At 45.3% G+C, this 27,300-nt stretch overlaps 1 protein-coding gene across 2 annotated transcripts in view; it reads right to left on the bottom strand.

Moving 5' to 3' along the window:
• Window positions 1–756: 756 nt before the first annotated feature.
• The window catches only part of LOC129813579 (insulin receptor-like), a 131,483-nt gene continuing 104,939 nt past the window's right edge, over window positions 757–27,300 (bottom strand). Inside the window, exons 12-23 of one of the 2 annotated variants that reach the window (XM_055865902.1) lie at window positions 26,358–26,556; window positions 25,495–25,787; window positions 23,699–23,838; window positions 22,884–23,043; window positions 22,658–22,757; window positions 20,152–20,219; window positions 15,567–15,796; window positions 13,535–13,645; window positions 10,676–10,838; window positions 7,700–7,829; window positions 7,180–7,314; window positions 757–4,220 (exon numbers count right to left, since the gene is read on the bottom strand). In XM_055865902.1, coding sequence (XP_055721877.1) covers window positions 3,764–4,220; window positions 7,180–7,314; window positions 7,700–7,829; window positions 10,676–10,838; window positions 13,535–13,645; window positions 15,567–15,796; window positions 20,152–20,219; window positions 22,658–22,757; window positions 22,884–23,043; window positions 23,699–23,838; window positions 25,495–25,787; window positions 26,358–26,556 — 2,186 coding nt within the window. In that variant the 3' untranslated portion in view covers window positions 757–3,763. Of the gene's footprint in view, window positions 4,221–7,179; window positions 7,315–7,699; window positions 7,830–10,675; window positions 10,839–13,534; window positions 13,646–15,469; window positions 15,797–20,151; window positions 20,220–22,657; window positions 22,758–22,883; window positions 23,044–23,698; window positions 23,839–25,494; window positions 25,788–26,357; window positions 26,557–27,300 lie in introns of those variants that run through there. The other variant, XM_055865901.1, reaches the window with a different exon arrangement.

Here is a 27,300-nt window from a genome sequence, read left to right as displayed (position 1 = left end):
CTACTGTGAAGCATGGAGGAGGAGGTGTGAATGTGATGGTGTAGGGGGGGCTTTGCTGGTGACACTGTCAGTGATTTATTTAGAATTCAATGCACACTTAACCAGCATGGCTACCGCAGCATTCTGCAGTGATACGTCATCCCATCTGGTTTGTGCTTAGTGGGAATATCATTTGTTTTTCAACAGGACAATGACCCAACACACCTCCAGGCTGTGTAAGGGATATTTGACCAGGAAGGAGAGTGATGGAGTGCTGCATCAGATGACCTGGCCTCCAGTATCACTCAACCTCAAGCCAATTGAGATGGTTTGGGATGAGTTCGCCCGCAGAGTGAAGGAAAAGCAGCCAACAAGTGCTCAGCATATGTGGGAACTCCTTCAAGATTGTTGGAAATGCATTCCAGTTGAAGCTGGATGAGAGAATGCCAAGAGTGTGCAAAGTTGTCAAGGCAAAGGGTGGCTACTTTGAATATAAAATATATTTTGATTTGTTTAACACTTTTTTGGTTACTTACATGATTCCATAGGTGTTATTTCATAGTTTTGATGTCTTCACTATTATTCTACAATGTAGAATATAGTAAACTTAAAAGAAAAACCCTTGAATGAGTAGGTGTCCAAACTTTTGACTGGTACTGTATATTGATTACACAAAGACCTCACTCTGAGATCAATTGTGCACACATACCACATCCTGACGTAATAAACTACATAGTAAACAATAACAGACGCATGAGGAGAGAAACAGACAGAGCGTTGTCATGTTGCACCACACTGCTTTATTTATCTAGAGCAGACAGTTTGATATCAACGGGCCAAGCTCCTCCTCCTCCTCCTCCTCCGCTTACTGTGCATCTGATACGGAGAGAAAAGACCAAGTGCTGTTGGTTGATCACAAGTCCAAATGATTATTAGTATGATTTCTGGATTAGAAAAAAATAAACATAAGAGACAAACATGTAAAAACATTTTTTTTCCCTACAGACCGGAAATACCTCATGAAACACAATGTCAACAACTATGTAGAAAAAACCATCAATAATATATTTATATATATATTTATATTTTCTATACCCACTAAAATATACCAAAAGAAGCATCTATTGGTCATCTGAGGAACTCGTTTTTTTTTGTAAAAATGTTTTTCCCCCCTCAAACAGATTTTTAAATATCCTTCAGCTGTAAATGTGAAAACTCAAAATGAGAAAATGAAACCTAAATAAATAAAAAATATATAACCAAAGAAATATGTTAATTCTTTATGTGATGTTTGTAATACTGCAGAGTGAGAGGAGAGATGACAACAAGCTTCTCCAGTGGATCGATAAAGTTTGTTTCGAAGATTCGAAAATGGATTTGACACATTCATCAATCCAAAAGTTAGCTAGTTCTCAAGTCTCAGAAAGTCTGTCGTTCCTTGACAACTTGAGAGGACAAAGAGACAGCTCCATGACATTCAATGCAGGTCACAGACACACAGCTCCATGACATAAGATGCAGGTCACAGACAGACACAGCTCCATGACATAAGATGCAGGTCACAGACAGAGACACAGCTCCATGACATAAGATGCAGGTCACAGACAGAGACACAGCTCCATGACATAAGATGCAGGTCACAGACAGAGACACAGCTCCATGACATAAGATGCAGGTCACAGACAGAGACACAGCTCCATGACATAAGATGCAGGTCACAGACAGAGACACAGCTCCATGACATAAGATGCAGGTCACAGACAGACACAGCTCCATGACATAAGATGCAGGTCACAGACAGACACAGCTCCATGACATAAGATGCAGGTCACAGACAGACACAGCTCCATGACATAAGATGCAGGTCACAGACAGACACAGCTCCATGACATAAGATGCAGGTCACAGACAGACACAGCTCCATGACATAAGATGCAGGTCACAGACAGAGACACAGCTCCATGACATAAGATGCAGGTCAGACAGACACAGCTCCATGACATAAGATGCAGGTCACAGACAGAGACACAGCTCCATGACATAAGATGCAGGTCACAGACAGAGACACAGCTCCATGACATAAGATGCAGGTCAGACAGACACAGCTCCATGACATAAGATGCAGGTCACAGACAGAGATAAAAGGGCACTTTTACACTGAGCGACACCATGGGGGACCTCCATGGCCCAGGGAGGGCTGAGCTGCCCAGGGAGAGAGCCTCAGCTTGGGGAAGGGACAGTCTGGAGAGTCCTGGGGTTAGCAGCCTTCAGGTTGACCCAAAGTTTAATTATTTTCACAGTTGATTTCTACCTCCGCCACACATTCGTGGAAACTTGGCAATATTAAAAAAAGAAAAAAAAGAGTACAAGAGAGAAGCAGTAGAGGGAGGTTTGTCTTTCTTGAATACAAAAAGTGTACGTGTGGTTGGTTGTATGTTCTCTCCTGGTTGACATTGGACAACATGGCTACATACTGTAGTGTAATGAGGGTGGCATCTTGACAACAGAGAGCAATAATGTCCTGAGATGTGTACTTCCAGGAGGCCTCTGAACAAGTGAATAAAGTGATCATCTATACAAAACAACAAAACTATATTCATATCAATTCATCTGTGTGAGGGAAAGACATGGGGATAATGTTCTGTAAGGAGGGACTAGACCCTTAACCCATATAATGTTCTGTAAGGAGGGACTAGACCCTTACCCCATATAATGTTCTGTTAGGAGGGACTAGACCCTTACCCCATATAATGTTCTGTTAGGAGGGACTAGACCCTTACCCCATATAATGTTCTGTTAGGAGGGACTAGACCCTTACCCCATATAATGTTCTGTTAGGAGGGACTAGACCCTTACCCCATATAATGTTCTGTTAGGAGGGACTAGACCCTTACCCCATATAATGTTCTGTTAGGAGGGACTAGACCCGTACCCCATATAATGTTCTGTTAGGAGGGACTAGACCCGTACCCCATATAATGTTCTGTTAGGAGGGACTAGACCCTTGCCCCATATAATGTTTTGTTAGGAGGGACTAGACCCTTGCCCCATATAATGTTCTGTTAGGATGGACTAGACCCTTACCCCATATAATGTTCTGTTAGGAGGGACTAGACCCGTAACCCATATAATGTTCTGTTAGGCGGGACTAGACCCTTACCCCATATAATGTTCTGTTAGGAGGGACTAGACCCTTACCCCATATAATGTTCTGTTAGGAGGGACTAGACCCGTACCCCATATAATGTTCTGTTAGGAGGGACTAGACCCGTACCCCATATAATGTTCTGTTAGGAGGGACTAGACCCTTAACCCATATAATGTTCTGTTAGGCGGGACTAGACCCTTACCCCATATAATGTTCTGTTAGGAGGGACTAGACCCTTACCCCATATAATGTTATGTTAGGAGGGACTAGACCCGTGCCCCATTTAATGTTCTGTTAGGAGGGACTAGACCCTTGCCCCATTTAATGTTCTGTGTGGAGGGACTAGACCCTTGCCCCATTTAATGTTCTGTTAGGAGGGACTAGACCCTTACCCCATATAATGTTCTGTTAGGAGGGACTAGACCCTTGCCCCATTTAATGTTCTGTTAGGAGGGACTAGACCCTTGCCCCATTTAATGTTCCGTTAGAAGGGACTAGACCCGTACCCCATATAATGTTCTGTTAGGAGGGACTAGACCCTTACCCCATATAATGTTCTGTTAGGAGGGACTAGACCCTTACCCCATATAATGTTCTGTTAGGAGGGACTAGACCCTTACCCCATTTAATGTTCTGTTAGGAGGGACTAGACCGAGGGAGGGCTAGTGTCTGTTGTCCGTTAGTCTTTCCCCCGTTCATGTGTGTGTACGGGATGTGTTCCTCGTAGTTGTTTTGTCTCAACCCCAGTGACGAACCCGCCTCGTCCCGCTCAGAGCTGTGGTCCCCTCTCTGGGAGTAAGAAGAACTGTGGTCCCCTCTCTGAGAGTAAGAGGAACTGTGGTCCCCTCTCTGAGAGTAAGAGGAACTGTGGTCCCCTCTCTGAGAGTAAGAGGATGGGTCTAGGGGAATGCTCTCCATGTTGTCCATGTCCAGGTCAAAGTCCTCCTGCTCCGGAGGCTTGTTCTCCTGGCTATAGTAGAAGGAGACCTCCTGGAAGGACTGGTGAAGGTCCTCGTGGAGCATCTCAATGATCTCCTGGAAGCTGGGACGCAGCTTGGGGTTGTACTGCCAGGACATTGACATCAGATTGTGTCTGAGGAGAGAAGAGGAGGAGGAGGGAGAAAGAGCAGAAGGTGGAGAGAAGCAGAGAAGACAAGGAGGAAGAGGGGAGGAAGAGAGGAGAGAAGACAAGGAGGAAGGGGAGAGGAGGAGAGGAGACAAGGAGGAAGAGGGGAGGAGAAATGGAGAAAGGACAGGAGAGAAGACAAGGAGGAAGAGGGGAGGAGAGGAGAGGAGGAGAGAGGCGATGATAGATGTTGTATCAAAGTTATTGTAACAACTCAATCAGGATTTCACCAATATCCCCAATGTCATGATCAGCAATACCCCAGTATCATGATCACCAATATCCCCAATGTCATGATCAGCAATACCCCAGTATCATGATCACCAATATCCCCAATGTCATGATCAGCAATACCCCAGTATCATGATCACCAATATCCCCAATGTCATGATCAGCAATACCCCAGTATCATGATCACCAATATCCCCAATGTCATGATCAGCAATACCCCTGTATCATGATCACCAATATCCCCAATGTCATGATCAGCAATACCCCAGTATCATGATCACCAATATCCCCAATATAATGATCAGCAATACCCCAGTATCATGATCACCAATATCCCCAATGTCATGATCAGCAATACCCCAGTATCATGATCACCAATATCCCCAATGTCATGATCAGCAATACCCCAGTATCATGATCACCAATATCCCCAATGTCATGATCAGCAATACCCCAGTATCATGATCACCAATATCCCCAATGTCATGATCAGCAATACCCCAGTATCATGATCACCAATATCCCCAATGTAATGATCAGCAATACCCCAGTATCATGATCACCAATATCCCCAATGTCATGATCAGCAATACCCCAGTATCATGATCACCAACATCCCCAATGTCATGATCAGCAATACCCCAGTTTCATGATCACCAATATCCCCAATATAATGATCAGCAATACCCCAGTATCATGATCACCACTATCCCCAATGTCATGATCAGCAATACCCCAGTATCATGATCACCAACATCCCCAATATCATGATCACCAATATCCCTAACATCCCCAATATCATGATCACCAATATCCCTAACATCCCCAATATCATGATCACCAATATCCCTAACATCCCCAATATCATGCTCACAAATACCACCAATATCATGATCACCAATAACCCCAATATCATGATCACCAATATCCCCAATATCACGATCACTAATATCCCCAATATCATGATCACCAATATCATAATCACCAATATCCCCAATATCATGATCACTAATATACCTAACATCCCCAATATCATGATCACCAATATCCCCAGTATCATGATCACTAATATCCCCAGTATCATGATTACTAATATTTCCAATATCATGATCACCAATATCCCCAATATCATGATCACCAATATCCCCAGTATCACGATCACCAATATCCCCAGTATCATGATCACTAATATCATGATCACCAATATCATGATCACCAATATCCCCAGTATCATGGTCACTAATATCCCCAGTATCATGATCACTAATATCCCCAATATCATGATCACCAATATCCTCAGTATCATGATCACCAACCTCCCCAATATCATGATCACCAATATCCCTAACATCCCCAATATCATGATCACCAATATCCCTAACATCCCCAATATCATGATCACCAACATCCCTAACATCCCCAATATCATGCTCACAAATACCACCAATATCATGATCACCAATAACCCCAATATCATGATCACCAATATCCCCAATATCACGATCACCAATATCCCCAATATCACGATCACTACTATCCCCAATATCATGATCACCAATATCCCCAATATCATGATCACCAATATCCCCAATATCATGATCACTAATATCCCTAACATCCCCAATATCACGATCACCAATATCCCCAGTATCATGATCACTAATATCCCCAGTATCATGATTACTAATATTTCCAATATCATGATTACTAATATTTCCAATATCATGATCACCAATATCCCCAATATCATGATCACCAATATCCCCAGTATCACGATCACCAATATCCCCAGTATCATGATCACTAATATCATGATCACCAATATCACCAATATCATGATCACCAATATCCCCAGTATCATGATCACCAATATCCACAATATCATGATCACCAATATCCCCAGTATCATGATCACTAATATCCCCAATATCATGATCACCAATATCCCCAGTATCATGATCACTAATATCCCCAATATTATGATCACCAATATCCCCAGTATCATGATCACTAATATCCCCAGTATCATGATCACCAATATCCCCAGTATCATGATCACCAATAACCCCAATATCATGATCACCAATATCCCCAATATCACGATCACTAATATCCCCAATATCATGATCACCAATATCCCCAATATCATGATCACCAATATCCCCAGTATCATGATCACTAATATCATGATCACCAATATCCACAATATCATGATCCCCAATATCATGATCACCAATATCCCCAGTATCATGATCACTAATATCCCCAATATTATGATCACCAATATCCCCAGTATCATGATCACTAATATCCCCAGTATTATGATCACCAATATCCCCAGTATCATGATCACTAATATCCCTAGTATCATGATCACTAATATCCCCAATATCATGATCACCAATATCCTCAGTATCATGATCACTAATATCCCCAGTATCATGATCACTAATATCCCCAATATCATGATCACCAATATCCTCAGTATCATGATCACCAATATCATGATCACCAATATCCTCAGTATCATGATCACCAAAGAAGAGTAATAATCAGTGATTGTTCTAACGTTGTCATCTATAAATGGTCTTCCCATCCCACAATGACCACACCATAGATATCTACAGTGTGATATCATTGAGCTAGACTATACAGACATTATCATTTAAAACATTGATCTAGAGGTGAGACTTACAGCCGGTCAGCACAGTTGTCTGGTCTGTCCAGATATCCTCCATCCATGACGAACTTCAGGACCTGCTCGTTAGACAGGCCCTGGTACGGCTGCTCTGCTAGGGTACTGATCTCCCACAACACCACCCCAAATGACCTGGGACACACACACACACACACACACACACACACACACACACACACACACACACACACACACACACACACACACACACACACACACACACACACACACACACACACACACACACACACACACACACACACACACACACACACACACACACACACACACACACACACACACACACACACACACACACGAGTGGCAAGGAAAAACTCCATAGGTGGATAGGTAGGGAAAAAACTTGAGGAACCAGCTGGCAGGCTCACACTCACAGACAGACACACAGAGACACACAGAGAGACAGACAGACAGACAGCGACAGAGAGACAGACAGAGACACACAGAGACAGACAGCGACAGAGAGACAGACAGAGACACAGTCACGTATCCTCACCAGCAGTCAGAGTGTGCGGTGAACACTCCGTCCTTTAGAGACTCAGGAGCCATCCAGCGGACAGGAAGAAGACCCTTCCCTCCCTTACGGTAGTAGTCCGTCTCATAGATGTCTCTGGTCATACCAAAGTCTGAGGGTTGAGTAGAGAATATATTTTATTATTATCCCAGAACAGGAACCTGCATTGCAACAGGCTGTCAACAATTCATACAAACATTTAGAGAAAGGAGAGAAAACACAAATGACCTATATGAAAAGGCAAATACAGTTGAAGTCGGAAGTTTACATACACCTTAGCCAAATACATTTAAACTCAGTTTTTCACAATTCCTAACATTTAATCCTAGTAATAATTCCCTGTTTTAGGTCAGTTAGGATCACCACTTTATTTTAAGAATGTGAAATGTCAGAATAATAGTAGAGAGTGATTTCTTTCAGCTTTTATTTCTTTCATCACATTCCCAGTGGGTCAAACGTTTACATACACTCAATTAGTATTTGGTAGCATTGCCTTTAAATTGTTTAAATTGGGTCAAACAATTTGTGTATGGTGTACTGAGTCAGGTTTGTAGGCCTCCATGCTCGCACACGCTTTTCAGTTCTGCCCACCAATTTTCTATAGGATTGAGTTCAGGGCTTTGTGATGGCCACTCCAATACTTTGACTTTGTTGTCCTTAAGCCATTTTGCCCCAACTTTGGAAGTATGCTTGGGGTCATTGGCCATTTGGAAGACCCATTTGTGACCAAGCTTTAACTTCCTGACTGATGTCTTGAGATGTTGCTTCAATATATCCACATAATTTTCCTGCCATCTATTTTGTGAAGTGCACCAGTCCCTCCTGCAGCAAAGCACCCCCACAACATGATGCTGTCACCACCATGCTTCACGGTTGGGATGGTGTTCTTCGGCTTGCAGGCATCCCCCTTTTTCCTCCAAACATAACGATGGTCATTATAGCCAAATAGTTCTATTTTTGTTTCATCAGACCAGATGACATTTCTCCAAAAAGTACGATCTTTGTCCCCAGGTGCAGTTGCAAACCGTAGTCTGGCTTTTTTATGGAAGTTTTGGAGCAGTGGCTTCTTCCTTGCTGTGCGGCCTTTCAGATTATGTCGATATAGGACTCGTTTTACTGTGGATATAGATACTTTTGTACTGGTTTCCTCAAGCATCTTCAAAAGGTCCTTTGCTGTTGTTCTGTGATTGAGGTGCACTTTTCGCACCAAAGTACGTTCATCTCTAGGAGACAGAACGCGTCTCTTTCCTGAGTGGTCTGATGGCTGCGTGGTCCCATGGTGTTTATACTTGTGTATTATTGTTTGTACAGATGAACGTGGTACCTTCAGGCATTTGAAAATTGCTCCCAAGGATGAACCAGACTTGTGGAGGTCTACAATTATTTTTCTGAGGTCTTGTCTGATTTATTTAGATTTTCGCATGATGTCAAGCAAAGAGGCACTGAGTTTGAAGGTAGGCCTTGAAATACATCCACAGGTACACCTCCAATTGATTCAAATTATGTCAATTAGCCTATCAGAAGCTTCTAAAGCCATGACATCATTTTCTGGAATTTCCCAAGCTGTTTAAAAGCACAGTCAACTTAGTGTATGTAAACTTCTGACCCACTGGGATTGTGATACAGTGAATTATAAGTGAAATAATTGTCTGTAAACAATTGTTGGAAAAATGACTTGTGTCATGCACAAAGTAGATGTCCTAACCGACTTGCCAAAACTATAGTTTGGTAACAAGGAATTTGTGGAGTGGTTGAAAAACGAGTTTTAATGACTCCAACCTAAGTGTATGTAAACTTCCGACTGCAGAAGGCAGTTAAACATGCATGTAGATGTATTTACAAGTATTACATTGTATATGTGAGGAAGTGAGTTCCCATACCTACTATCTTGATATGTGTGTGTGAATGTGTTTAACTATACTGGACCACAAGTCCCCACAACAATAGTAAACAAACAAAAATATGACCAACTGGGGACATGTTGTTAGTCCCCACAAGGTCAAATGCTATATCTAGGGGGTTTAGGGTTAAGGTTAGAATTAGTGTTAGGAGCTAGGGTCAGGTTTAGGGTCAGGAGCTAGGGTCAGTTTAAGGGTTAGGGGCTAGGGTCAGGTTTAGGGTTAGGAGCTAGGGTCAGTTTAAGGGTTAGGGGCTAGGGTCAGGTTTAGGGTTAGGAGCTAGGGTCAGTTTTAGGGTTAGGAGCTAGGGTCAGGTTTAGGGTTAGGAGCTAGGGTCAGGTTTAGGGTTAGGGGCTAGGGTCAGTTTAAGGGTTAGGAGCTAGGGTCAGTTTTAGGGTTAGGAGCTAGGGTCAGTTTTAGGGTTAGGAGCTAGGGTCAGTTTTAGGGTTAGGAGCTAGGGTCAGTTTTAGGGTTAGGAGCTAGGGTCAGTTTTAGGGTTAGGAGCTAGGGTTAGGTTTAGGGTTAGGAGCTAGGGTCAGGTTTAGGGTTAGGAGCTAGGGTCAGGTTTAGGGTTAGGGTCAGGTTTAGGGTTAGGAGCTAGGGTTAGTTTTAGGGTTAGGAGCTAGGGTTAGGTTTAGGGTTAGGAGCTAGGGTCAGTTTTAGGGTTAGGAGCTAAGGTTAGTTTTAGGGTTAGGAGCTAGGGTCAGTTTTAGGGTTAGGAGCTAGGGTCAGTTTTAGGGTTAGGAGCTAGGGTCAGTTTTAGGGTTAGGAGCTAGGGTCAGTTTTAGGGTTAGGAGCTAGGGTTAGGTTTAGGACCATGGTCAGGGGCTAGGGTTAGGTTTAGGGTTAGGACCATGGTCAGGGGCTAGGGTTAGGTTTAGAGACTACGGTTAGGGGCTAGGGTTAGGTTTAGAGACTACGGTTAGGGGCTAGGGTTAGGACCATGGTCAGGGGCTAGGGTTAGGGTTAGAGGCTAGGTTTAGAGGCTAGGGTGATTTTGGGGTTAAAGTTAGGGTAAAGACTGTGTGAGTGAGTGAGAGACAGTGTGAGTGTAGACTACCTCCTATCTTGACAGTGAAGTCCTGTGCCACCATGCAGTTCCTAGCGGCCAGATCTCTGTGGACAAACTTTTTGGCGTTGAGGTAGGCCATGCCGTCTGCTATCTCTGCTGTCATCTGGACCATCTCCCTCAGCGTGGGGGGCGGGCGCCCAGTAGGGTTATTCTGACAAGACATGTATTAATACTAGGGCTATTCTTCAACAGGCCACAAGGGGGCGCATAGATCACAACAATTGCTAGTCATAAATATAGATGTTTTTGGGGTATTTGTGATATAGTTCAATATGAGAAGAACGGATAGAGGAGAGGGATACAGGGTGGAGAGAGATACAGGGTGGAGAGGGATACAGGGTGGAGAGGGATACAGGGTGGAGAGAGAAGAGGGATACAGGGTGGAGAGAGATACAAGGTGGAGAAAGATACAGGGTGGAGAGGGATACAGAGTGGAGAGAGATACAGGGTGGAGAGAGAAGAGGGATACAGGGTGAAGAGGGATACAGGGTGGAGAGAGATACAGGGTAGAGAGTGAAGAGAGATACAGGGTGGAGAGAGATACAGGGTGGAGAGGGATACAGGATGGAGATGGATACAGGGTGGAGAGAGATACAGGGTGGAGAGAGATACAGGGTGGAGAGGGATACAGGGTGGAGAGGGATACAGGGTGGAGAGGGATACAGGGTGGAGAGAGAAGAGGGATACAGGGTGGAGAGAGATACAAGGTGGAGAGAGATACAGGGTGGAGAGGGATACAGAGTGGAGAGAGATACAGGGTGGAGAGAGAAGAGAGATACAGGGTGGAGAGAGAAGAGGGATACAGGGTGGAGAGGGATACAGGGTGGAGAGAGATACAGGGTAGAGAGTGAAGAGAGATACAGGGTGGAGAGAGATACAGGGTGGAGAGGGATACAGGATGGAGATGGATACAGGGTGGAGAGAGATACAGGGTGGAGAGAGATACAGGGTGGATAGAGGAGAGGGATACAGGGTGGATAGAGATACAGGGTGGAGAGAGATACAGGGTGAAGAGGGATACAGGGTGGAGAGGGATACAGGGTGGAGAGGGATACAGGGTGGAGAGGGATACAGGGTGAAGAGAGATACAGGGTAGAGAGTGAAGAGGGATACAGGGTGGAGAGAGATACAGGGTGGAGAGGGATACAGGGTGGAGAGGGATACAGGGTGGAGAGGGATACAGGGTGGATAGAGGAGAGGGATACAGGGTGGATAGAGATACAGGGTGGAGAGAGATACAGGGTGGAGGGAGATACAGGGTGGAGAGAGATACAGGGTGGAGAGAGATACAGGGTGGAGAGAGAAGAGGGATACAGGGTGGAGAGAGATACAGGGTGGAGAGGGATACAGGGTGGATAGAGGAGAGGGATACAGGGTGGATAGAGATACAGGGTGGAGAGAGATACAGGGTGGAGAGGGATACAGGGTGGAGAGGGATACAGGGTGGAGAGGGATACAGGGTGGAGAGAGATACAGGGTGGAGAGGGATACAGGGTGGAGAGAGATACAGGGTGGAGAGGGATACAGGGTGGAGAGGGATACAGGGTGGAGAGAGACAGGGTGGAGAGGGATACAGGGTGGAGAGAGATACAGGGTGGAGAGGGATACAGGGTGGAGAGAGGAGAGGGATACAGGGTGGAGAGAGATACAGGGTGGAGAGAGATACAGGGTGGAGAGAGATACAGGGTGGAGAGGGATACAGGGTGGAGAGAGACAAGGTGGAGAGGGATACAGGGTGGAGAGATACAGGGTGGAGAGGGATACAGGGTGGAGAGAGGAGAGGGATACAGGGTGGAGAGAGATACAGGGTGGAGAGAGATACAGGGTGGAGAGAGATACAGGGTGGAGAGGGATACAGGGTGGAGAGGGATACAGGGTGGATAGAGGAGAGGGATACAGGGTGGAGAGAGATACAGGGTGGAGAGAGATACAGGGTAGAGAGTGAAGAAGGATACAGGGTTGAGAGAGATACAGGGTGGAGAGGGATACAGGGTGGAGAGGGATACAGGGTGGATAGAGGAGAGGGATACAGGGTGGAGAGAGATACAGGGTGGATAGAGATACAGGGTGGAGAGAGATACAGGGTGGAGAGAGATACAGGGTGGAGAGAGATACAGGGTGGAGAGAGATACAGGGTGGAGAGAGAAGAGGGATACAGGGTGGAGAGAGATACAGGGTGGAGAGGGATACAGGGTGGAGAGGGATACAGGGTGGATAGAGGAGAGGGATACAGGGTGGATAGAGATACAGGTTGGAGAGAGATACAGGGTGGAGAGGGATACAGGGTGGAGAGGGATACAGGGTGGATAGAGGAGAGGGATACAGGGTGGATAGAGATACAGGGTGGAGAGAGATACAGGGTGGAGAGAGATACAGGGTGGAGAGAGATACAGGGTGGAGAGAGATACAGGGTGGAGAGAGATACAGGGTGGAGAGAGAAGAGGGATACAGGGTGGAGAGAGATACAGGGTGGAGAGGGATACAGGGTGGAGAGAGATACAGGGTGGAGAGAGAAGAGGGATACAGGGTGGAGAGGGATACAGGGTGGAGAGAGATACAGGGTGGAGAGAGATACAGGGTGGAGAGAGAAGAGGGATACAGGGTGGAGAGAGATACAGGGTGGAGAGGGATACAGGGTGGAGAGAGATACAGGGTGGAGAGAGAAGAGGGATACAGGGTGGAGAGGGATACAGGGTGGAGAGAGATACAGGGTGGAGAGAGATACAGGGTGGAGAGAGAAGAGGGATACAGGGTGGATAGAGCCGCTGCCTGCAGGGGGAGGCAGCTCTACCCCTAGACTAGCCCCCATGACAGGGATCCCAATAATGTGTGTGTGTGTGTGTGTACCTCAGAGTCGGGGCGGAGGCAGCGCAGGTAGCTCTTCAGGTCGCCATGGGTCATCAGCTCCATGACAACTAGAGTGGGCTGGCCCTTCGAGACCACACCCATCAGACGCACCTGAGAAGGAAACATTTAGTTTCCGTCGCTTGCTTTGATTCGTGCACCTCGGTAGCTACCAACACTTTAAACAAAGATGTCTTGTGATCATCATGGTATGTGGTCTCACCTTCATTAGCTGATAAATTACTCAAATGTGAATGTAAAGTGGCATCACCTTCTAGAGACACTGTAGGTCTTACACTGTAGCGGCAAGTAACGCCCTTCATGATGTAGGTCTTACACTGTAGCGGCAGGTAACGCCCTTCGTGATGTAGGTCTTACACTGTAGCGGCAGGTAACGCCCTTCATGATGTAGGTCTTACACTGTAGCGGCAGGTAACGCCCTTCATGATGTAGGTCTTACACTGTAGCGGCAAGTAACGCCCTTCGTGATGTAGGTCTTACACTGTAGCGGCAGGTAACGCCCTTCATGATGTAGGTCTTACACTGTAGCGGCAAGTAACGCCCTTCGTGATGTAGGTCTTACACTATAGCAGCAAGTAACGCCCTTCGTGATGTAGGTCTTACACTGTAGCGGCAAGTAACGCCCTTCGTGATGTAGGTCTTACACTGTAGCGGCAAGTAACGCCCTTCGTGATGTAGGTCTTACACTGTAGCGGCAAGTAAAGCCCTTCATGATGTAGGTCTTACACTGTAGCGGCAAGTAAAGCCCTTCTTGATGTAGGTCTTACACTGTAGCGGCAGGTAACGCCCTTCATGATGTAGGTTTTATTGAGGAACTCTCCTATCTCCCCCTCTCTCTCTTACAATCCTCCCTCTTGCCATCCTCCCTCTCCCTGCCATCCTCCCTCTCTCTCGCCGCCCGCCATCCTCCCCCTCTCTCTCGCCATCCTCCCCCTCTCTCTCGCCATCCTCCCCCTCTCTCTCGCCATCCTCCCCCTCTCTCTCGACATCCTCCCCCTCTCTCTCGACATCCTCCCCCTCTCTCTCGCCATCCTCCCCCTCTCTCGCCATCCTCCCTCTCCCTCTCGCCATCCTCCCTCTCCCTCTCGCCATCCTCCCTCTCCCTCTCGCCATCCTCTCTCTCCCTCTCGCCATCCTCTCTCTCCCTCTCGCCATCCTCTCTCTCCATCCTCGCCATTCTCTTTCTCGCCATCCTCCCTCTCTCTCTCTCGCCATTCTCTCTCTCTCTCTCGTCATCTCTCTGTCGCCATCCTCTCTCTCTCTCTCGCCACCCTCTCTCTCTCTCTCGCCATCCTCTCTCTCTCTCTTGCCATCCTCTCTCTCTCTCTTGCCATCCTCTCTCTCTCTTGCCATCCTCTCTCCCTCTCTTGCCATCCTCTCCCTCCTCTCTCTCACCATCCTCTCTCTGTCGCCATCCTCTCTCTCTCGCCATCCCCTCTCTCGCCATCCCCTCTCTCGCCATCCTCTCTCTCTCGCCATCCTCTCTCTCTCTCTTGCCATCCTCTCTCTCTCTCTTGCCATCCTCTCTCTCTCTCTTGCCATCCTCTCTCTCTTGCCATCCTCTCTCTCTCTTGCCATCCTCTCTCCCTCTCTTGCCATCCTCTCTCCCTCTCTTGCCATCCTCTCTCCCTCTCTTGCCATCCTCTCTCCCTCTCTTGCCATCCTCTCCCTCCTCTCTCTCACCATCCTCTCTCTGTCGCCATCCTCTCTCTCTCGCCATCCCCTCTCTCGCCATCCTCTCTCTCTCGCCATCCTCTCTCTCTCTCTCTCGCCATCCTCTCTCTCTCTCGCAAATCCGCTCTCTCTATCTTGCTCTCCTCTCCCTTTCTCACTGCTCTCTTGCTCTCCATCTCGCTATCCTTGATTTTTTGCTCTCTATCTCACTATATCCTCTCTCTCTTCATCCATCTCTCTTACCACATGGTGACAGGTGAAGCCCTTCATGACGGAGGCCTCGTTGAGGAACTCTATCCTCTCTCTCACTATCCTCTCTCTCTTCATCCATCTCTCTTACCACATGGTGACAGGTGAAGCCCTTCATGACGGAGGCCTCGTTGAGGAACTCTATCCTCTCTCTCAGACTGGCCGACTCGTTGACCGTCTTCACAGCCACGTGCGACTCCGGCTCTCCTTTCACGATGTCCTTGGCGATGCCCTCGTAGACCATGCCGAACGAGCCCTGACCCAGCTCTCGTAGGATGTTAATCTTATCCCTGCCCACCTCCCAGTCGTCTGGCTCGTACACTGGAGAGAACACACACACAAAGTAAATTCCTGGGGCCGTGCGTACATTTTCCTTCAAAATTCTGGTGTACGTGGAGATTGTAGGATTTGCAACAGATGATCGGGATTTATTGAACTGTCGCACGCAAACATATCCACATATTTTCATTGACGAATCAGAATCATACTACATTTGTACAGTTGTGAACGAGCTCTACAACCACGACAGGAAAATGCCCTCGATTCACTTTTTATAAAAATGTAATTTGATGATATTTGAAGGAAGCCAGATCAAAGCAGCAGTCATTTTGTAGAAGCAAAACGACTGTTGTTTTTACGTTGATCAAAGTTACTGGTCCACTCCCCCGTGTCAAATAAGGTGACATCACCTTAACTCTCATTTTAATACACCAATTGTAACACGATATTCTCTTATCTAATTTAAATAAGTACCACCTTGCAACCAACATCGAAATAAGGCGTGTTTGCAGAGGAGCTTGGTTTATATAGCTAGATGGCCAAAATTTTACTGTAGGTTGTCAGCAAATATTATTAAAAGTTTCCCCTTTCATCTGTGTCTGGTGTTAGCTAGTTACTGGCTAGCTAGGTCTTCATCTGTGTCTGGTGTTAGCTAGTTACTGGATAGCTAGGTCTTCATCTGTGTCCGGTGTTAGCTAGTTACTGGATAGCTAGGTCTTCATCTGTGTCTGGTGTTAGCTAGTTACTGGCTAGCTAGGTCTTCATCTGTGTATGGTGTTAGCTAGTTACTGGATAGCTAGGTTTTCATCTGTGTCTGGTGTTAGCTAGTTACTGGCTAGCTAGGTCTTCATCTGTGTCTGGTGTTAGCTAATTACTGGCTAGCTAGGTCTTCATCTGTGTCTGGTGTTAGCTAGTTACTGGCTTGCTAGGTCTTCATCTGTGTCCGGTGTTAGCTAGTTACTGGATAGCTAGGTCTTCATCTGTGTTAGGTGTTAGCTAGTTACTGGCTAGCTAGGTCTTCATCTGTGTCTGGTGTTAGCTAGTTACTGGCTAGCTAGGTCTTCATCTGTGTCTGGTGTTAGCTAGTTGCTGGCTAGCTAGGTCTTCATCTGTGTCTGGTGCTGGCTAGCTAGGTCTTCATCTGTGTCAGGTGTTAGCTAGTTACTGGATAGCTAGGTCTTCATCTGTGTCAGGTGTTAGCTAGTTACTGGATAGCTAGGTCTGTGTCCGGTGTTAGCTAGTTACTGGATAGCTAGGTCTGTGTCAGGTGTTAGCTAGTTACTGGATAGCTAGGTCTGTGTCCGGTGTTAGCTAGTTACTGGATAGCTAGGTCTGTGTCCGGTGTTAGCTAGTTACTGGATAGCTAGGTCTGTGTCCGGTGTTAGCTAGTTACTGGCTAGCTAGGTCTGTGTCAGGTGTTAGCTAGTTACTGGATAGCTAGGTCTGTGTCAGGTGTTAGTTAGTTACTGGATAGCTAGGTCTGTGTCCGGTGTTAGCTAGTTACTGGCTAGCTAGGTCTGTGTCCGGTGTTAGCTAGTTACTGGATAGCTAGGTCTGTGTCCGGTGTTAGCTAGTTACTGGATAGCTAGGTCTGTGTCCGGTGTTAGCTAGTTACTGGATAGCTAGGTCTGTGTCCGGTGTTAGCTAGTTACTGGCTAGCTAGGTCTGTGTCAGGTGTTAGCTAGTTACTGGATAGCTAGGTCTGTGTCCGGTGTTAGCTAGTTACTGGATAGCTAGGTCTGTGTCCGGTGTTAGCTAGTTACTGGATAGCTAGGTCTGTGTCCGGTGTTAGCTAGTTACTGGATAGCTAGGTCTGTGTCAGGTGTTAGCTAGTTACTGGATAGCTAGGTCTGTGTCCGGTGTTAGCTAGTTACTGGATAGCTAGGTCTGTGTCAGGTGTTAGCTAGTTACTGGATAGCTAGGTCTGTGTCCGGTGTTAGCTAGTTACTGGATAGCTAGGTCTGTGTCCGGTGTTAGCTAGTTACTGGCTAGCTAGGTCTTCAGTCAGCATGGAACAAAAGGGGAGAGAGGGTCGTTCAAAACTCAGACGCCGTTGTCAAGTCAACACATAAGTCAGTGCTGCGGTGAACCGCATCACAAGAGACATGCTAAATGGGAAATGTATAAAAATATATATAGTGTCTTCGGAAAGTATTCAGACCCCTTCACCTTTTCCACATTTTGCTACGTTACAGCCTTATTCTAAAATTGATGAATTTGTTTTTCTCGCCATCAATCTACACACAATACCCCATAATCATAAAAAAACTGAAATATCACATTTATAAGTATTCAGACCCTTTAGTCAGTACTTTATTGAAGCACCTTTGGCAGCGATGACAGCATCGAGTCTTCTTGGGTATGACGCTACAAGCTTGGCACACCTGTATCTGGGGAGTTTCTCCCATTCTTCTATTTTCAGGTCTCTCCAGAGATGTTTGATCGAGTTCAAGACCGGGCTCTGGCTGAGATGTCCACTCAAGGACATTCACTGACTTGTCCCAAAGCCACTTCTGCGTCGTCTTGGCTGTGCGGTTAGGGTCGTTGTCGTATTGGAAGGTGAACCTTCGTCCCAGTCTGCGGTCCTGAGCGCTCTGGAGCAGGTTTTCATCAAGGATCACTCTGTACTTTGCTCCGTTCATCTTTCCCCCGAACCTGACCATTCTCCCAGTCCCTGCCGCTGAAAAACATCCCCACAGAATGATGCTTCACTGTAGGGATGGCGCCAGGTTTCCTCCAGATGTGACGTTTGGCATTCAGGCCAAAGAGTTCAATCTTGGTTGCATCAGACCAGAGAATCTTGTTTCTCATGGTCTGAGAGTCTTTAGGTGCTTTTTGGCAAACTCCAAGAGGGCTGTCAGGTGCATTTTACTGAGGAGTGGCTTCTATCCGGCCACTCTACCATAAAGGCCTGATTGGTGGAGTGCTGCAGAGATGGTTGTCCTTCTGGAAGGTTCTCCCATCTCCACTGAAGAACTCTGGAGCTCTGTCAGAGTGACCATTGGGTTCTTGGTCACCTCCCTGATTGCTCAGTTTGGACAGGCAGCCAGCTCTAGGAAGAGTCTTGGTGGTTCCAAACTACAAACCTGTATTCACTTTGTCATTATGGGCTATTGCGTGTAGATTTCTGAGGAAAATGTTTTATTAAATCCATTTTAGAATAAGGCCGTAACGTAATAAAATGTGGAAAAGGGGAAAGGGTCTGAATACTTTCTGAATGCATTGTATATCATTGATGCAATTTCAATGTTCAGTTGCTTTGTGTATCACCAAATTTGCTTTGATTTGATTTGATATGATTTTACAGCAACACTGCTAAACGCATTCCAAGTTTCTTGACGTTTCAAAGAGCTGTCAGTCAAGCTGAGGTCATGAACATACGGTCCCCGCCCACCCAGCCTGTCTTTTCCAACTTCCTGGTAGTTAGCCATGAGGAAAATTCCTGTTCAGGAAGTTTAAAAACAAAAAATTGCATGCTGCCTATAGTGAGTGCCGCGCATTCTGCAAGATGGATGGTCTATTGAAAAATGTCAACAGTAGATGCTGCCGACAGCCCACACTTCTACGCAAAATGGGAATCGTTCAATATTTTGTTTATCAATACATGATTGTGCTTCTATCTCCTGCCTTGGTATAGGCTCAGTTTAAATACGCTATTATGTCACACTCCTATCGCACAGCAATACTGTAGCCTACCCATACTGTCATAGGCTACCGGTCTATTTACTGATGAGCACGATTGGCTATTGAATGAGTGACGGATAAATAGTAGGCTAATATATGTTGTGTAGCAAAATAAAACAGTCATGTCAGAAACGGACAGACATGCTCCGCAGTATCATTATGACTCAGGCCCATATAATAAAAAGTGAAAGAAATATATTAGGCGACTACGCAATCTTCTTACCAACAGCAAATGCATCTGTTTTATCATTAGGCCTTTTACGTTTCAATGTTTTAATCAGCATTATTATAATAAACAAACACCTTCATTTCCTCCAAAAATAACAATATTAGCTTGCAATACAGTTGCTCAACCACTAGAAGTTGGGCGTATGCATGGTCTGAGATGTACATGGGAGTTACGCAAACTCTCCCGTCAAGTTCAACATTTGATAAATAACAACCTATGGAGGGAAAAAACAGGTTGCAAGTAAGGCTTACTTTTATTGCAGGCATGCACTTTAGATAAATGAGGCCCCTTGACGCTATAATCCACAAACGATCAAGTATTGTATTTCTCTAAATCTCATAGCCAGCTAGTATGTGTCAGCGATTGTCTACTTACATGGCATACTAGTTTCAACATCAAAATACAGTCAGCTATGCTTTTTATACAGGTGTATTCCCCAAAGGTCAGCGGAGAATATAGAACTCCGTTAATAAGGTGTCCTTACTGTCAGCAGCACTGAGGTACTCTGGGTTCGAGGAGGTGTAGAGGGGTCCAGAGGGGCCCTGGGTTTGCCTTGGTGGGAAAAACAAGGAGGTAGAGTTAAGCAATAAGGCATGAGGAGGTGTGGTACACTGCATTTGGACAGTAATCAGACCCCTTCACTTTTCCCACATTGCTACGTTACGGCATAATTTAAAAAAATCAATAAAAAAAAATAAGTATTCTCAATCTACACACAATACCCCTTAATGACATAAAAAATAATAATAACTGTTTTTGCTATGTACAACCCCCCCGAGAAAAATTCAATTTACATAAGTATTCAGACCCTTTACTCAGTACTTTGTTGAAGCACCTTTGGCAGCGATTATAGCCTCGAGTCTTGGCTATGATGCTACAAGCTTGGCACACCTGTATTTGGGAAGTTTCTCCCATTCTTCTCTGCAGATCCTCTCAAGCTCTGTCAGGTTGGATGGGGAGCGTCGCTGCACAGCTATTTACAGGTCTCTTCAGAGGTGTTTGATCGGATTCAAGTCCGGGCTCTGGCTGGACCACTCAAGGACATTCAGAGACTTGTCCTGAAGTCACTCCTTCGTTGTCTTGGTTGTGTGCTTAGGGTCGTTGTCCTGTTGGATTCTGGTAAACATTTGCCCAGTCTGAGGTCCTGAGCGCTATGGAGCAGGTTTTCATCAACTTGGAGCAACTTTCATCAACATACTTTGCTCCGTTCATCTTTCCCTCGATCCTGATTAGTCTCCCAGTCCCTGCCGCTGAAATACATCCCCCCTTCACCGTAGGGATGGTATCGGCCAGGTGATGAGCGGTGCCTGGTTTCCTCCAGACGTGACGCTTTGCATTCAGGCCAAAGATTTCAATATTGGTTTCATCAGACAAGACAATCTTGTTTCTCGTGGTCTGAGAGTCCTTCAGGTGCCTTTTGGTAAACTCTAAGCGGGCTGTCATGTGCCTTTGACTGAGGAGTGGCTTCCGTCTGGCCACTCTACCATAAAGGCCTGATTGGTGGAGTGCTGCAGAGATGGTTGTCCTTCTGGAAGGTTCTCCCATCTCCACAGAGGAACTCTCAAGCTCTGTCAGAGTGACCATTGGGTTCTTGGTCACCTCCCTGACCAAGGCCCTTCTCTCCCGACTGCTCAGTTTGGCCGGGCGGCCAGCTCTATGAAGAGTCTTGGTGGTTCCAAACTTCTTCCATTTAAGAATGATGGAGGCCACTGTGTTCTTCGGTACCTTCAATGCTGCATACATTTTTTGCTACCATTCCCCAGATCTGTGCATCGACACAATCCTCTCGGAGCTCTGCGGACAATTCCTTTGACCTCATGGCTTGGTTTTTGCTCTGACATGCACTGTCAACTGTGGGACCTTATATAGACAGGTGTGTGCCTTTCCAAATCATGTCCAATCAATTGAATTTACCACAGGTGGACTCCAATCAAGTTGTAGAAACATCTCAAGGATGATCAATGGAAACAGGATGCATCTGAGCTCAATTTGAAAGTCTCATAGCAAAGGATCTGAATACTTACGTGAATAAGGTATTTCTGTTTTTATATTTAATACATTTGCAAAATAAATTAAAAACCTGTTTTCACTTTGTCATTATGGGGTACTGTGTGTACATTGATGAGAATTATTACAAAAAAATATATTTTAGAATAAGGCAGTAACATAACAAAATGTGAAAGGGTCTTGCTACTTTCCGACTGCACTGTGATCGGCCAATAGAGCACGTCGAAGGGCTGTTCTTACGCACGATGCCACACGGCATGCCTGGACACACCCCTTAGCCGTGGTATGTAGTCCATATACCACAAACCCTTGAGGTGCCTTACTGCTATTATAAAAACTGGTTACCAACATAATTAGAAAATAAAACAAAATGTTTTATCATACCCGTGGTATATGGTCTGATATACCACGGCTTTCAGCCAATGAGCATTCAGGGCTCAAACCACCCAGTTTATAATTAATAATATATCATGATTATATAACAAGTAACAACACAGAGAGATACCAAATCAATACCATAATAATCCTAAAGTTAATCCAGGTATCAGAAGTTACAGTGTACACACTAGGAGTAACATTATTATAATAACAGAGAGCGACCAATGACAAGCCTCGCTGTAAACACACCTGATTAAACCAAAGTCTTCATTTATAACCACCTTTTAAACTGTAATTGTGAACGCTAAGAGGAATTTTTTTATTGAATGTAGAATTATTATTTTTTCCCCCCTCAACGTATCGTCTGACTGTAAAAGTAAATCATAATAAAGTAAGTACAATTTAGAGCCTGGTAGTGAAACAATACACACATCTAGACCACTAGTAGTTGAGCCATTTGTCTTATTGCTGGGCTGGAACAAAGGCCTATAGTTACTGCTGGTGTATCAGGAGAGAAGCTGTGTCCTTGGTGAACAGCCGACAACACCAGCTTCTTTCACACACAGTTGGCTGAAGACAGATTGCGGAGAAGCCATAAGACTTACTTCTTCCTGAACATGACGAATCCTCCCGCTGCCACCAGTACCAGTAGAACCATGAAGATGACTGGACCAATGATAATCAATAGGTTGGATGGGTCCACCCCTAAAAAACACGTTGCCATGGAGTTTTAGGCCAGGCTATTGCTAACGTAAAAAAGCTCTATATATTCAAATGATATTGGATTGATTTCACTGATTGGTCAAGCTGTCTGTGGCGTGTGTCTCTTACGGAGGTCCTGTACGTAGAAGTGTGTGGGGTCGGTCCAGGAGCCGTTTCCTGCCAGCGACGTGGCTCGGATCCTCACAGTGTAGTTCCCAGGGTGCACCACTCTCAGCCTGCTGCCCTCCGACTGCTGGTACATCTTCCTGGACACACAGTGGTGCAACTCCTAGAACGAACGAACGAACGAACGAACGAACGAACGAACGAACACACACACACACACACACACACACACACACACACACACACACACACACACACACACACACACACACACACACACACACACACACACACACACACACACACACACTGTTTAATTTATTTATATATTTTTTTAGGAGGAGAGGAGTTGGAGGGGGGAGAGAATAATTGAATAAGCCCATTATATATAAATGAAATCTGAACGAATGAAAGTAGGAAACGCAATATTACACTAGGAACACATCAAGCTGATAGAGTAGACCGTCTAAGCCAATCAGAGATGTGTTTTTAAAATCACTGCATTAACAGCCAACAATAAAAAATAAAAAAAGAGACCTGATTTGAGAAAAACGTGTTTGTTTGACCACCACTGGAGTTATGTTGTTTTCAACATCAGTAATATCAGCTGTACCCAGTGTGATGTTGCCATAGTAACTAAAACAGAGTGCTGATGCAACATGGCTATTGTTACATTAACGGTCCTATTTTAGAAATGAGAGCAGAGAGACTTGTGTTCAACATTTCTGAATTATACTAAGTGAGACTGTGGGCACAGCATATGTCCAGTATTTTAAGTGTGTGTTTGTTTTCCTGCCTGTGAGTGTTTGTCTGCTCACCTCTGTGTCTCCCAGTCTCTTGTAGTTGACTTCGTACAGGATGATCATTCCATTGGGAGCTTTAGGCTCCAGCCATTTGATGTGAACAGAGTACTCAGACACATCATAGCTGATGGGGCCCACGATGTCATCTGCTTTGTCTGTTGGCAGGATACACAAGGTTTTAAAATGGCCTCTGTTGACAGGATACACAAGGTTTTAAAATGGCCTCTGTTGACAGGATACACAAGGTTTTAAAATGGCCTCTGTTGACAGGATACAAAATGTTTAAAGATGGCATCTGTTGACAGGATACAAAAGGTTTTAAGATGGCCTCTTGACAGGATACAAAAGGTTTTAAGATGGCCTCTGTTGACAGGATACAAAAGGGTTTAAGATGGCCTCTGGCTGTTGACAGGATACAAAAGGTTTAAAATTGGCCTCTGTTGACAGGATACACAAGGTTTAAAAAGGGTCTCTTTGGCTGTTAGCAGGATACACGAGGTGTTAAAACAGCCTCTTCACTCTATCCCAATACCACAAACCTCAACATCTCAGATCTATAAATACTGTGTAAAAGTAGACAAAAAATGTGATATGCACTTCTTAAACTGCTTTTTTACTTCTGACATTGTTTTCTTAAGTGGTGGGTGTGCGGTGTAGACTGTGTGCAAGTGTAGCGTACTTAAGCAATAAGGCCCGAGGGGGTGTGGTATATGGCTGTCAGCCAATCTGCATTCAGTGTTCAAACCACCCAGTTTATAATGGCCAATATACCACAGCTAAGGGCTGTCCTTAAAAGGATACTTTGTGATTTTGGCAATGAGGCCGTTCATCTACTTCTCCAGAGTTAGATGAACTCGTGGATACCATTGTTATGTCTCTGTGCCAATGCTAACTAGCATTAGCGCAATGACTGGAAGTCTATGCTAGCAGACACCCATAGACTTCCAGTCATTGCGCTAACGCTAGTTAGCAATTGCGCTAACTAGCGAATACAGAGACATAAAAATGGTATCCACGAGTTCATCCGACTCTGGGGAAGTAAATAAAAGATCTCATTGCCAAAATCCTGAAGCATCCCTTTAAGGCGTCAACATCCCTAGGTTCGGCTGGTGCCTAGCCGAACTCAGCTAGGTGAACCGAACGAGTGTGCTCGCATACTCTCTTAAAAGATCTTCGCTTGAAAAACGATAGCAATAGTACTGTTTGTCCATCTTGAGATGCCGTAGCCCATATACACTGCTTCAAAAAATGTATCTAAGCTAACTCAAGATAACTGTCATTCATTTCGAGGAGACCTTATTCGCGCAATTCTACATCTAACTAAGATGATTGGTGCAGTATTTTTCAAGTAAAAACATGTGAATGTTTTGTCTCTCATTAAATAACAACAAACACTTAATTGAAGAATCCCTACTTGGGCTACCAACATCAGCTTGCCTTGAGACATGTTGTTGTTGTTGTGCAGGAACAGCTGAAAAACCCTTGCCGAAGACCAAAACATAAGAAAATGTGGTCAAAATACATGCACAAATGTTCCAAACTGTTTCAGATGGTAAGCATGCGGACACCTTTATGATCGACACGAAGCAAAGTTCCTGGATACAGCCTATAGCCGTGGTATATTAGCCATAAACCACAAGTCCCCGAGGTATAAACTGGTTACCAACATAAATAGAACAGTAAACAAGTATTCTTTTTGCGTCATACCTGTGGTATATTGTCTGATATACACACGACTGAAATGCTGTTTCAGCCAATCAGCAGCCAGGTATCAAACTACCAGGTTTAAAATGGTGTGTAGATAGCCTCACCCTCAGGCATGGTGCGAGCTGAGACGAAGGCTGCCATACTGCAGCGTGAGGGGTTTGTGGGGTGGTTGCAGGCCAACACATCGATCTGGTACGAGGTGAAGTGTCGGAGGCCGGAGATGACCGTGGACTCCTTGGAGAACACAGTCAGCTGGATCTTAGTGCTCTCCACACCATCCTCATCGTCGTCTAGGCCGCGGGTGGCGTAACCTTCCGGCAGGGTGGGAGGCTTTGTCACGAACGAAGGCTGTGTCTCATTAGCTACGCCCATGGCTGAGCGGCGCTGTCTGGTTGATCTGGGGGATAACCAATCAATCAAATTGTATTGATTTAGTGTTAAACACATCATACTGTTAAGGTTACCGCTACTGAGCAGAGTGCTGACGAGACTTAGTGCAGGTAACTTCTGAATGTTTACCGCCAGGGGGAGCACTGGGGCTTTGATTAGCATGGAAGGGATTCAAATTCTGATCTTTTTGCCACTAATTGGTCTTCTGACCAATCAGATCAGATATTTTGCCACTAATTGGTCTTCTGACCAATCAGATCAGATATTTAGCCAATAATTGGGCAAAAGATAAGAATTGTTTTGCCTGTGTAAATGCAGCATTAGGTTTTAAATAACAGGATAAAGACAGAGCTGATCTAAAACTCCTATTTGGGGATTTGTGTGTAAATGTTATGTATATATATTTGTTTTTTTACCCTAACTACAAAATGAATGTCCCAATTAGGACAATAAATACATTGATTAATTGACTGACTGATTGACTGACTGTTTGTTTTGGCTGGCTGGCTAGCTAGCTAGCTAGCTGATTGGCTGGCTGGCTGGCTAGCTAGCTGGCTGACGTAACTGTCATACATACTTGAGCAGGAAGACCTCATTGTGGATGTAGTTCTCAAAGGTCTTGCGGTACTCTGAGTCCTCAGCCTCCTTCTTCAGTTGTTTCTCTGTTTTGGGACAGGCACAACAGCGGCCACCCTGACCCTCATCCTCAGTCTGGTTCCACTTAGCCTCTTCGTCACTGTCGACCTGGGTGGGCACCCGCGAAGGCAGCTTCATACCTAAACAGAGAGAGAGGGAGAGAGAGTTAAAGACAGAGAGAGATAGACACCTGCGATGGCAGATTGATACCTGGACGGAGGGAGGGAGCGCGAGAGAGAAAGGGAGGCAGAGTTAGATAGACACCAGCGATGGCAGCTTCATACCTAAACAGAGAGAGAGTTAAAGACAGAGAGAGATAGACACCAGCGATGGCAGCTTCATACCTGGAGGAAGAGAGGGAGGGAGTTTACCCCTTTAGTTAACACCAGTGGCGTGTAATGGAGGGTATACGTAGGTTTACCCACTTATTTAACAGTGGGCATTGCGTATATCCCCCTTCTTATTCCCCACTGATGCTGTATCAAAGTAGTGTAATGGAGGTATATGCCGTATCAATTAATAAGGCTGATGGAACAGATCAGAATGTTTAGCTTAAAATGTTAAATATTATTTCTTCACATTTTAGGCGCAGCAATGTACACGTCGGTAGGCCTACGCATGAATGTTACAAAATGCAGTTTTTGCGGGAAACACAGTTCTAAAATGAGCACAGCACATGCGAGCAGTTTCATGCCAGAGATGGGAATATCCATTACAAATGTAGGAAAGGGGGGAGATCTAAAGATACAACAACTATCATGGGTTGCTAGTAGAGGTCGACCGATTAATCGGAATGGCCGATTTCAAGTTTGCATAACAATCGGTAATCTGCATTTTTGGACACCGATTGTGGCCGATTACATTGCACTCCACGAGGAGACTGC

This window comes from Salvelinus fontinalis, chromosome 17 (genome assembly GCF_029448725.1).
Source record: "Salvelinus fontinalis isolate EN_2023a chromosome 17, ASM2944872v1, whole genome shotgun sequence".
Classification (NCBI taxonomy): Eukaryota; Metazoa; Chordata; class Actinopteri; order Salmoniformes; family Salmonidae; genus Salvelinus; species Salvelinus fontinalis.
The sequence above is the reverse complement of the archived record's forward strand: the minus strand, read 5'-3'. Positions and strand labels throughout refer to the sequence as shown.